Genomic DNA, 13,939 nt, shown 5'->3' on the forward strand with positions numbered 1-13,939 from the left:
CTTTCAGGGAGGAACTGGAGAATTGAGCTCTGAAATTGGATTCAACTTTGCCTCATCTCAACATGAGCTGCCTTTTCAATAATCCCAGAAGCAAGCACATCAATTTAAGAAGAGCATTACCAGATTTGGGATTATAACAGGAAATATGGCAAAAAAATGAGAATTACATGTTCTAACATAAAATTCCAATCTCTGGCACAAAATAAGCATAATTATCACAATATAACAAAACCAAACCAAACTAACTCAAAACACCTATGAAACAAGAGGTGCAAGCAAGGCAGGCATGCCCAAATCAGAAAAAAAAGGGGTCACCAACAAAAATACTAAAACTATTGATACTATACGATAGCATGATGGATAAGGAGAACTCACTGCTGTACCATAGCAGTAAATTTCAGTAAGTTAGCAAACAAAGAGCAAACATAAAAACAGCAAGGTTAAGAAGGTGATCTGCTAACAACCCAGAGATCGAAAACAGGGAGGTCACTAACAAAAGACAAAGGAGATAAACCAATGCTTTGCATCAAGCTGAGCAGCATCACTTTGCAACTGTTGTCTTTAGGGTAAAATGTTAGCAGTACAAAGTGCTACCTTAAGGTAGTTTTCAATGCTGGACAGTTTGCACAGCTGAGTTCTGGGTAGGAAGGATACTGGCTCCATCATCTTTGAAGTTCTGGTCTAGCTTTATCAACACTTAGAAAATTGACAAAACAAGAACCAAACCAAAACAACAATAACAAAACTGGGGTGGAGAGACAGAACCTGCACTAACCACAACATGCTTGTTCCATGTTGGAATGAAAGTGCCCAACATGCAGAATGGTGATAAATATTCCACTTAATCAATGTCTTATTCACAGTAAGAAATGGAGATGTAAGAGGACTGGGCAAAGCAACATACACGAGGGAAAGAAGCAACAACATTTTCTAATGTGACTCAAGGCAGAAAGGCAAATTTTAATTTAATAAGCCATTCATTAGGCAATATTAATAACACTGCTGTTATGCGGTAAACCAGGATGTGGTTCACAATACTCTCATGAAGAAGGGTATATCAGCACAATGATGTTAGCAGATCAAAATAGATTGTGACATAATAATTTGTACATCTGACTTAAAGGAGTTTGATTTGATGTACCACTCTTATGTTCCACTAATATACCTTTATTCTTCTTGGAACCAACAGGAAATGATGCAGTTGTAAGTTGCTCGGTGGTAACTGTGATGGTATTTTCTATCCCAGGGATAGTTGAATCCAATGAACCAGAATCAGTCAGCACTTTATCACGTTTACGCTGTTGTCGTTTCTCTCTGTGACTAATTTTAGTTTCCCAGGCTCCTGACATAGCCCGAGAAAAAAAATGTTATTCAGTAAGGGGAAAACAAAAAAGTTGTAGATTTGAGGGGAAAAAAATATGGGATGGGGCAGATATAATAAATTTAGATAATTAAGCTAAAAACCAAGAGTGCTGATTATATTAATTTGCTCTAAGAATTTATTATAATCTCACGTTATTTTAGGCAAAAAACCTATTTTTATCCTAGTTTTGTTTTTTAACAAAAATTTTGCATATGGTTTAGGAAAAGTGACAGAAAATAATTGTCTCTTATCTTTTTATCCTGTTGGGTAGAAGGAGAGTGTTATATCTGCTACTAATACATGAGTTTAGGGTACGATAATAAATGGCTTATTCAAGAATTTTGCACACAGCCTTTTTGGAATGGTAAATTTAAGAAAAATGGGAAACTCCAAACCATATTTTTTGGAAACAAAGACAAGATGAATGGCCTCTCAATTGCTCAGAATATTGAGCAAACATAAATCTAAAGAATAAGCACCATTGGATGCTTAAATGATTTAGATAACCAAAGTGTTTCTTAACAACGTCACAGATCTTTATGTTAAAATTTATGGAAATTAAAAAGAGCTACATACAAGATTAACTGAAACAAATGCAGCCTGTATACCACACATCTTAGTTTAAAAAATTTAAATATTTTCTATAGGCCTTTCCCTTGCTCAAATACCTTCATCAACTTCCTTTCCATCATGGCGTGAACTGTTTTGCACTGCTTTTGCATCTGACTTTGATTTCTTCTTATTTTTCTTTGACTGAAATAGTAAAATAGAATGTTACTTATTATTTTTCTATGTTTTTGAAAAGGTAGGAGTCAGTAAAATACATAATGAAATGTATGATACTGACAAGTAAAAAATTTAAGTTTGATTTAAACTTGGCATATTATGTGGCAATAAGGTTATCATTTGAGTGGTTACTTTGTGCTAATTACAGTAATTTTCTTTATTCTTTAAAAATACATTTTTAGAGATGAGAAAATGGAGATATAAATAGTAATTAAACATTACACAGGCTCTACTGGGTCACATTAAATTAGTAAATGAAGTTAAAATTCAAGGTCTGCTTGGTTCCAAAACCACATTATGCTCTTACACATAATGTGTCCTACATTATAGTATAAATAAAGTATTGTAATATGCTGCTCTAGGGGCAATAAAATTAAAACCCACTGCCATTTTCAAGAGAGAAATTATATACCAAATAATGGTTTGATTAGTATATTTCTGATAAACCCTATGTACAACAAACTGATATATCAATTGTATAAAGCAGAATATTTGGTCAGTTTCAAAGCAACGAGAAAAAAATATTTCAGACTGTATAACAAGTCAATAAAGATAAAAATACCAAAGTAAGATACAAATTCTGGAACAGCCTTCTAATTCCCTTCCTGCTAATTTTATATCATCCTTTCAAGAGCTTCCCCAAAACTGCACATGGTTTCTGTGTTTAGATAGGTGTATCCAGAAAAGAAACAACATTAACAATACTGTAGGGTTTTGGTGCTTTGTTTTTATTGAAATAAGTTCGCCTTTAACCCGGGCTGACCTTGTTGGTTTCTGGACGCTCAGCCCCGAAATAATCACACAGAAACCATATTATTTAAATCATTGCTTGGCCCATTAGCTCTAGCTTCTTATTGGTTAACTCTTATGTCTTAATTTAACCCGTTTCTATTAATGTGCATGGCCACGTGGCTGTGGCTTAACGACTAACATTCCAGCGTCTGTCTCTGGTAGAAATACATGGCTTCTCTCTGACTTTGCCCTTCTTTCTCCCAGCATTCAGTTTAGTTTTCCCATCCTAGCTCTGTCCTAACCTATAAGGCCAAGCCAATTTCTTTATTTACCAATGATATTCACAGCATACAGAGGGGAATCCCACACCATGACCTCAAATTCCTAAGCCTCCAACCTCTTCCTTCAGAGTACTCAGATTACAGCATAGGCACAGTTGTATTATAGTTGTGTACCGCCACATCCAGCCTTAAATGTCTGGTTAAACATAACTGTAGTCACTCATTACTGCACAGCATCTTTAAGTTACAGGCTGCATTGTAATGATAAGATATTTATAATATGAATCAACGATAAGCACACTTTGAATGAACCAAGCAGATGATATCTAAGTGCTTTCCTACATGAGAACTTGCAGACAGAGTCAGACTGACATACCTGTCAGTTTCCCATCTATGGATTCAATCAACTTCATATTGAAAACATACGAGGGAATAAAACGCACCTGTACAGATTTTTTGTGAGCACTCCCTGAGCAATATAGTATAAGAATTATTTAAACAGCACTTATAGTTTATTAAGTACTGTAAATTATTTAGACACAAAAGTATGGAAGGGTATATATGATAGATATTACAAATAGTTAACTTTTTATAGTATAAGGGATTTAAGCACCTAAAGAAATTGATTGGTATCTGCATGGGGTCCAGGTGCCAATACCAGACAGAGATTGAGGGAAAACTGTATTCTTAAATGGTATGAATTTTGAAATGTAGTAAAAACTGTTTTTTGACATAAGCGTATATTTTTAAATCACTTTTTTACAAGTGTTGTTTTATTCTCTTCCTAACTGATATGCATTTGACTTTTTGAATGTTCTCATCATGTATCATGTTTAGCATACTGCTTTATTATATTTACCAGGTTGTTCATATCTACTTTTTAAAAGAATTAAAATTTTGTAAGAATTCAATGGCTTCAGTATATTCAAAGAACTTGTAAAATCATCATCATCATCATTTTCTTTAGTCCATTAGCAAGTATTCCCCATCTCCCTTTCCTCACTAAACAACCTCTTATTTCTGTCTTGGCCATAACCATTCTAAGGAAACGATAATACACTGAATATCTATTACAGGCTAGAGCAGGTACAACAAACTTTGTTGGTTAAAGACTGGAAAATCAAGTGTTTTAGGTTTTAAAGGCCTGGTGGCTTTGTGATAACCACATAACTTTGTAGTATAAAAGCAGGCTTATATACAACATAAAAATGAACTCATACCCTGTTCCAATAAAACTTTACTCAAGCTATATAGGTATATTAACATTTTATAACATAACTTATTAGGCTAGACAACTAGTACAATATATCTAAAATACTATCACTTCAACAGTAACCAATTATTAAAAAATGTATTTTAATAACAATGACAAAGTATAAAGAGGAGGGTGATCTAAGTCTTTGGCATCTGGTGTAATCATGGCTAATCCATCTGAAACAGTGTATGTTATACTTAATCTCAATTCAGATTAGTTACATTTTGAGTATTCAATATCCACATGTAGCAAGTGGTTGCTATAACAGATAGTCTATGTCTCCAGAACCTATAGTAAGCATCCCCCCTTTATAGATAAGAAAATTGAGGTCATAGGAGATTACAGAAAATGTCTAAGATCATGGGTGAAACTAGGAATAAGGTCCAGTTCTAACTCCAGACTCCATATTTACAAATAACCTGCTATTCCGGCTAATTTAACTGCAAAAGCACATTTAATAATAATTAAACATAAAATTATTTATGTAGTATACAAATCAAGGTGGAGGTGAGCTTTCTCTCTGCTGCCTTAGTGCTACATAGGCTGCTGGGGGAGAACTGTCAGCAACAGTCTTACTCAACTGTGGGTCCTGCATGCTAGTCTGATCTGCCAGCAAATGTCTGCACTGGTACAATAACGGCATCACTGGCAGGAAGTAACCAATTACTCTCATTGGATTTGAGGCCTGCTCCACAGGCAGGAATTCACATTTGGTACTGGAAACATTAAAAAGGCTGTGGTAAGGATGAAGTCATAGGTCTTAGTGAGGAAGCTGCTATGATTTTGCTAAATGGACACAATGTACCTGTCAAGGTGCCTTCTAAGTATTTACTTATGACAGCAGATTAGTGCTGCTATAAGCTTGGGTCAAAGAAGCTTCTTTTTGCAATGGGCAGTGGTTACTTCAGAGACTCACAATTGTTCAAAATACTGAGATTAAGTTACTAAAATGCTCAGCCCTGCATGGAACACCTGTGTCATTCCCTCCAGGGCTCAGTGAACACCAAGAGGAAGTGGAAAGGATATAAGAGTTTCCAGACACAATATGACCATTACATTTTTTACCTCTTTAGCCCCCAGTATCTGCACTGTACAAGATGAAGCTTGTCAACAGTCCATCATGAAGTGAGGAGGTGCTTACAAGGCCCAGTCCCTCTTTGATTTATTACATGCAGTTAATTTTGTAAGCATTATATGCAATTAATGGTTTCTGAGGGGAAAGGAGAAACTTTCTTTCAGTAGTGTAGCCACTGGATACCTATGCTCATGTAAATAAACAACCGGTTATCCATGCCCTTGTAAGTTTAAATTCACTGGTACAGACAAACTCTCTCCTCAGCCCATTCCTCAAAGGACAGACACTGAAAAAGGGTAGAATTACACTCACTCAAGTACATTAAGATTTGTTAGTAACTACTCTCACTATTTATTTGCTGATGATAGTTTACATAAGTGACCCCAAACCTCATAAACACTTTCAGTCATGTAGCAGGATACAAGATTAACTCAAAAAAAAAAAATCAGTAGCCATCCTGTACACAGATGATAAATGGGCCGAGAAAGAAATCAGAGAAACATTACCCTTCACACTAGCCACAAATAGCATAAAATATCTCGGAGTAACTCGAACCAAACAAGTGGAAGACTTGTATGACAAGAACTTTAAATCTTTGAAGAAAGAAATTGAAGACACTAGAAAATGGAAAGATCTCCCATGCTCTTGGGTAGGTAAATATAGTAAAAATGGCAACCTTACCAAAAGCAATCTACAGATTCAATGCCATGCCCATTAAAATCCCAGCAAAATTCTTCACAGACCTCAAAAGAACGGTACTCAACTTCATATGGAAAAGCAAAAAACCCAGGATAGCCAAAACAATCCTGTACAATAAAAGAATTTCTGGAAGCATCACAATCCCTGACTTCAAACTCTTCTACAGAGCTACAGTACTGAAAACAGTCTGGTATTGGCATAAAAACAGACAGAGGGGGGCTGGAGAGATGGCTCAGCGGTTAAGAGCACTGGTTATTCTTCCAGAGGTCCTGAGTTCAATTCCCAGCAACCACATGGTGACTCACAATCATCTATGATAAGATCTGGTGCCCTCTTCTGGCCTGAAGGCAGAACACTGTAAACATAAAAAAAAAAAAAAAAACAGACAGAGGACCAATAGAACCGAATAGAAGACCCGTATATTAATCCACACACTGTCGAACACCTGATTTTTGATGAAGAAGCAAAAAATATCAAATGGAAAAAAGAAAGCATAGTTAACAAATGGTGCTGGTATAACTGGATAACTACACGTAGAAGAATGAAAATAGACCCATATCTATCACCATGCACAAAATTCAAGTCCAGATGGATCAAAGACCTCAACATAAAGCCAGTCACATTGAACCTTATAGAAGAGAAAGTGGGAAGTACACTTGAACATATTGGCACAGGGAACCACTTCTTAAATATAACCCCAGCAGCACAGACACTGAAAGAAGCAATAAATGGGACCTCCTGAAACTGAAAAGCTTCTATAAAGCAAAGGACACAGTCAACAAGACAAAATGACAGCCTACAGAATGGGAAAAGATCTTCACCAATCCCATATTCTGATCTCCAAAACATACAAATAACTCAAGAAATTGGTCATCAAAAGAACAAATAATCCAATAAGAAAATGGAGTACAAATAGAGAACTCTCAGCAGAGGAATCTAAAATGGCCGAAAGACACTTAAAGAAATGCTCAACATCCTTAAGTCATCAGAGAAATACAAATCAAAACAACTCTGAGATTCCATCTTACACCTGTAAGAATGGCCAAGATCAAAAACACCGATGACAACTTATGCTGGAGAGGTTGTGGGGAAAAGGGAACACTTCTGCATTGCTGGTGGGAATGCAAACTGGTACAGCCCCTTTGGATATCACTGGGGCGATTTCTCAGAAAATTAGGAAACAACCTTCCTCAAGACCCAGTAATATCACTTTTGGATATATATCCAAAGGATGCTCAATTGTGCCACAAGGACATGTGCTCAACTATGTTCATAGCAGCATCGCTTGTCATATCCAGAACCTGGAAACAACCTAAATGCCCCTTGATCAAAGAATGGATAAGAAAAATGTAGTACATTTACACAATGGAGTACTACAGAGCAGAAAAAAAAAATAATAACAGCTTGAATTTTGCAGGAAAATGGATGGAGCTAGAAAACATTATTTTGAGTGAGGTAACCCAGACCCAGAAAGACAATTATCACATGTACTCACGCATAAGTGGTTTTTAAACATAAAGCAAAGAAAACCAGCCTATAAATCACAATCCCGGAGAACCTAGACAACAATGAGGACACTAAGAGAGACATACATGGATCTAATCTACGTGGGAAATAGAAAAAGACAAGATCTCCTGAGTAAACTGGGAGTATGAGGATATGGGGGAAGGGCTGAAAGGGAAGGGAGAGGCAGGGAGGGAAACAGAGAAAAATGTAGAGGTCAATAAATAGATTTGTTAGTTAATATCAGCTTACATTAGACTTAAATATGCCTTAATTTTATCACTATTTCTAAGGTTTTTTTTTTTACCAGAAATGTTAATCCAGATGAGAATGAATATGCACATAAAGCTTTACAATAAATATTCAATACGTTATTTGTCCCAGTCAGTTTACGGACATGAAGATTTTCTTTGTGTACACAGTATATTCATGCTATAAGCATTCTGTCCCTGAACTGTTATTTCTCTAGTGATTACAGACCTGTGCCCCTAAGGTCTCAGTTACCTTTTACGGAGCTCTACTATAGCTAATACCCCTAGGGGAAATCTTTGGCACAATTGTTTATCTTTCTTGTTACTACACTCCCAACCCTATTTATTGACATATTCCAGCACAGGATCAGGCACATTATTAAATCTTTTTTTTTTTTTTTTAATTTTCAAGACAGGGTTTCTCCGTAGCTTTTGGTGCCTGTCCTGGAACTAGCTCTTGTAGACCAGGCTGGCCTCGAAATCACAGAGATCCGCCTGCCTCTGCCTCCCGAGTGCTGGGATTAAAGGCGTGCGTCACCACCGCCCGGCTTAAATCTTGTCCATACAACATTAACAGTAAAAATCCCAAATAATTTGATTTAAAAATGGATAAGATATTTGAACAGATATTTCTGAAGACACATGGCCAGTAAGTATATGAAGAAATGAGCAACACTCCAATCATCAGGGAAATGCAAGGGCTGGCGAAATGGTTTAACAGGTAAAAGTGCTTGTAATGCAAGCCCACTGACCTGATTTTGATCCAAAACCTGTAGAACCCATGTAATGTAGTGGTATACACCTGTAATCCCAGAACTCCTTTGGAGAAATAGAGACAGGAGTATGCAGGGCAGCAGAATCAAGAGAGACTCTGCTTCATCAAGGTATGAGAGAATCAACTCCCAAATGCTATCTTCTGATCACATGCACTGTGGTACACACACATCTATAGATACACAGACACACTCATACAAATGCATGTGTAAGTGTGCATGCGCATACACCCACACACACCACGTAAATCCATGATGATGAGCTGTAAAACAAAGGGGATTCTACTGTTGATGGGAATATAGACTGATACAGACACTTAAAAGTGTGTACACATTTGATAAACAGCTATGACTTGTAAAGCTCTGACTTAAACTATAATACATTATATAAGGAAAACCACAAATGTAAGCAAGTAAGCACTCTGCATTCAGGAAGCATTGTTATAAGTTACTCTAGTTGATGCTTAGTTCCATGTATGCTGCTTTGGAATTATTTTGTTTGGTGACAATTCTCAAACTTCTCGGTCTGAGGATACTCAAGACACTAAAGTACTATTTAATTATGCTAATGTATTTAAAATAACAACTATCTATACTCATAATTATATCTACATAGTGATATTTTTCAAAACAAAATGACATGTTTATAGTTAGGTGGTGATGGTGCACGCTTTTACTCCCAGTACTCAAGAGGCAGAGGCAGGTGGATCTCTTTGAGTTTGAGGCTAGCCTGGTCTACACAGTGAGTTCCAGGACAGGCTTCAAAGCTACACAAAGAAACCCTGTCTTGAAAGTCTGACTGACTGACCAACCGACCAAACAGCCAGCCAAATAAATAAATAAAAGCAAACAAACAAATATTTTTAAAAATGACATGTTTGTGAGGACAGCATTAAATGTATTTCAAATATCTTTAATGTCTGGTTTGTATAACTAATTTAACTACTTCTTTGTCCAACTTATTGAGATAAGTTGTTTTGATTGTGGTACATGAAGAAAATTAAAAGATGTTCACAAATATGCGTTTGTTAAGTTTCATTTTGTGGTGCTGGAGGTTAAACCCAGGGTCCTGTGCATGATAAAGCAAATGATTTATTACTGAGTTATATCCCTGGACCACACAGAGATATATCCAATGGAGAATCGAAGAGAACTTTCCCCCTTCAAATAATTCTGAATATCCTCCCTTGGCATTACATCAGGTAAGTGTTTTCAGTGTTGGAAATGACTGGTAAAAAAAAATAAAGAAAGAATTAATTATTAAGACATAAGATTTCTTTTGAGGGTGAAGGAAATATTATATAATTTGACTGTGGCTGCATGTATTTTTTTATTTTATTTTTAAAGACAGGATCTCACTATGTATGCAGTTCTAGTTGTTCTGGAACTCACAGAGATTCACCTGCCTCTGCTCCCTGAGTGCTGAAATTAAAGGTGTGTACAACCATGCCCAGTTTAGTAACTACTTCTATTAATTTCAAAATAAAACTCCCTAACAAATAAAGAAAGAAAATTAATGTGACTAGAAGTGAGAAAGGTCAAGAAGGTGAAATTGGGCTAATTCCATAGGCAGGGCTTTTAAGTCAGGTTCAAAACTGTGGGGTGTGGGGGCTGGAGACATGGCTCACTGGTTAAAAGAAGATCTGCTCTTACAACAGATCTGAGTTTAGTCCTCAGTACCCATGCATGCCACTCACAACTGCCTGAATCTCCAGTTCCAGGGGATTTGATGGCCCTTGACCTCATCATGTACCTGCAACATAACACACAAAAACTCACACAGGCATTCATACATACAACCAGACAAAAAGCAAACACATCTTAAAAGAAATAAACTGTGAATTTTTTTCTAAGAGCACGGAGAAAGCATGAACTATTTTTAGAGAAGAAACTATCTGAAACTAAAGATAAACTAAACACCATCTTTTACCCCCCACGGGCACTGCCCTATGTAGAGCACAGATATATATGTAGGCAAAACACCTATACACATAAAAAAAACCTTTTCATACTCTATTATATTAAAATTAACTTTGAATGAATATTTAATGACTTAAAATGAAATATTATTTAAAATAAACACCCCCTTCACTGTTGCTTGTTAAGATGAAGTAATGTGCAAAAATACTTGGCTCACTGAATACTATTAGCTCTTAGAGTGAATGATTTTATAATAGCTAATGATTTCAGTGTATATCACTAACTTCATTTTTAACAATTTAATAGTAACCAACCTTTATACATTTTGTTTATAATTACTTTTCTAATTAGCAATTTTCAGATTTTCCTTTTCCGTTTAGATCTTTGTAATACTAGACACAAAATGGATTCATAATCATATGCTGCCGACACACGAATTTACCTGGTTTTACATATAAATAAGTTAAAAAAAACATATGCTCCTCTCATCTTAATCACTCATCTTTAAGGCTTTTCCTTTAAGTGAGTCTGAATATGTTCATTTTGATTCTCCCCCCGCCCCAGTTTCTGAAATACCACCCAATCTTAATAACTAAGTCAGTATTTTCTCTTTTTTTGAGCCACGGTCTCTTTACTCTGCAGCCCTGGCTGGCCTGGAACTCACTATAGATTAGGTTGCCCTTGAACTCACAGAGATCTACTTGTCTCTGCCTGCAAAGCACTAGGTTAAAGCTGAGCATCACCATGCCCAACACATCAGTCTTTTCTGGATACCCAAGTAGGATTCCTTTTCTGCACTGGTTACACAGCACCAAATACCCTATTTTATCAGATAGCTTCTTTCCTTACCTAGACTGTAGTCCTTCTGAGGGTAAAAAACATTACTATTTCTCTACCCCTTCAGTAATTATTATCACAATGCCTGGCTAATATCCTTATATGATCTCTACTAGGAATGTATCAGTGAGGCACTGATTGGCCTCCATATCAAAACAAAGGTGTAATAAACTACGAGATGTGGTGGCATGCAGCTGTAATCCCAGCATTATGAAGGTGGAGACAGAAGGATCATAAGTTTGAAGTTAGTCTAGGCTATAAAAACAGAGACATTAACTATGGCAGCTGGTTTAATCTGCTTTATACACCCAAGTTCACTCTAGCTCTCCATATATGATGTGTGTGTGCTTGTTTCCTTTCTAGACCAAGTTGTATGTATAAGGCTTACTCAAATGACAAGAAATGTAGCCAATATTATAATTTGAGAAACAATTACTTTCTGTATAAGAACCATGTTTCTTAGGGCTGGATACATCTCAGTGGAGCAATAGTTACTTTTCAGAGGACCTGAGTGCATTTCCCAGCACCAACAAAGGGCAGCTCGTAACAACAGCTCCAGGGAGATCCAATGCACTCATCTGTTGTGGAAGTCAGAGGACAATTTGGAGGAGTAACTTCTTTCCTACTATCATGTTGATTCTGGGGATAGAACTTGGTGACAAATGCCTGTACTCACTGAGTCATGTTGCCAGCCATCATCCAAACCTTTTAAATAAGGACCTCAGTTTAGAATTATTTTGTTAAATAAAGTTAACTGCTTAATAAGTAGATTATTCAATTTCCCTAACAATGGAAATCTATTTAAACAATACCATCTGACAGTTTTGCTAAGCATGTTTATATTACAAGGTACAATATCAACAAATATCAAGACTCTATTTTTGTATAAGAAATAACTTATAAAGCCAGAACCTTACTCAAACAAAAAATACTCAAGACATAAGTTACTTTTGGCATAATGAACATTTATTAACACCACTGTAATATTTAAGAATATTTGGTAGCATAATCTTTAAAAAAAACTTTAACTACCTATCCAAGTATCATTATTTTAAATTCTGGAGTTCCCTTAAATGGAAGATACACAATCCTATCAATCACAAAAAGCATGAGTTTTTTTTATGTCACTGCCTTTACTAAAAACTTACAATGCCTTGTGTTCCCAAGCTTACCTTTTCATTTTTCTTGTCTGTCTCTGGTGGCTGCTTTGCTGTTATACTTCGAGGAGTTCTAACAACTTCATCCTCAGGTACTTCAACGGTCCGTCCATTTGACTGAAAGGTTACAAGAAAACATCACATCATCAAACTGGCTGGCTGGCTAAACCAAAGACAAAAACACGCACAACAATCAAATTCTTCCCCAACCTAAATTAACAAGGCTGCTTTTGCATGAGTATTTTGCCTTGCATGTTAATCATATGTGTGTCGGGTCCCTATGGAGGTCAGATTATGAACCACTTTGTGTGTGCTAGGAATTGAACCTGGGTCCACTCCAAGAATAGCCAGCGTTCTTAACTGTTGAGTCAACTCTCCAGCCCCTCTATAAGGAACTCGTAACAAAATTCTGCACCATAAGTTTTCTGATCACTCACAGATATTATATTAGTTCCTCTAATAAAAGCAACGAAACAGAGGTAGTGTTTCTACCTACGGGTAGTGTTGCCTATGGGACTCTGAAACGTATTTACACTGTGATCACCATTAGCTGGATAATCTCACCACCTCTGGATGTTGTACCTTAAGATGAGTTTGGCTCTATTTGGCTCTATTCAAGAGTCAGTAAACTATTTTCAAAACTTTTTCTTTCTCTCTTTTTTTAAAAATTATGTGAATGTATGTGAATGTGGATGTGAGCGTGGGGGCCAGAGGATGTCAGATCTTCTGAAGGTTGGAGGTTACAACCTACTCTATGTCGAGGCTGGTAAACAAATTCAGGTCCTCTGCAAGAGTGGTTGGTACATGATTAACCAGTGATCTGCTTGTCCATCCCTTCAGCAATTTTTTTTGCTGTATCAGGCCAGAGAGGAAACATTTTAGGACTTATGGGCCATATAGTCTCTACTGAAATCTTCTGTAGCAGCAAAAAAGCAGCCAAAGATGATATACACATCAATATATGTCAGAGGATGCTAATGTTGCTTTTAATCCTACAACCCACAGCCATAATCACAAACAAGCAGAACAGTTACTTCAGCTTTCCTAACATTTCTAAAATGAGAGACCAAACTTTAGGTGTTTGTGGGCAGAATCAGTCTGTGATCCTCAAGTCCACTTTGTAATCAGGATTGTTCCTATTACTGTCTCCCCTTTTAAACAATTCTGAGCCCCATTAACAGAAATGCATAGACTGAGGAATTTTGATAAAACTGGGCCCGTGTTATCCATCTATCCTTCTTTCTGAATCCTACCACTTCTCATTTATCCATTCTTCTTATAATCGACACATTAATTAAAGTCAGTAA

The 13,939-nt window shown here is 36.4% G+C and overlaps 1 protein-coding gene across 3 annotated transcripts in view; it reads right to left on the reverse strand.

Moving 5' to 3' along the window:
- Positions 1-13,939, reverse strand: part of Mtdh (metadherin) — a 57,812-nt gene that overhangs the window by 26,185 nt on the left and 17,688 nt on the right. For 2 of the 3 annotated variants that reach the window (XM_041637565.1, XM_041637564.1), the window contains exons 2-4: positions 12,648-12,749; positions 2,032-2,116; positions 1,166-1,342 (exon numbers count right to left, since the gene is read on the reverse strand). In XM_041637565.1, coding sequence (XP_041493499.1) covers positions 1,166-1,342; positions 2,032-2,116; positions 12,648-12,749 — 364 coding nt within the window. The remainder of the gene's footprint in view (positions 1-1,165; positions 1,343-2,031; positions 2,117-12,647; positions 12,750-13,939) is intronic. The other variant, XM_041637566.1, reaches the window with a different exon arrangement.

The sequence above is a fragment of the Microtus oregoni genome, unplaced genomic scaffold, assembly GCF_018167655.1.
Source record: "Microtus oregoni isolate MIOR12 unplaced genomic scaffold, Mior012 000053F_ref0000044, whole genome shotgun sequence".
Lineage (NCBI taxonomy): Eukaryota > Metazoa > Chordata > Mammalia > Rodentia > Cricetidae > Microtus > Microtus oregoni.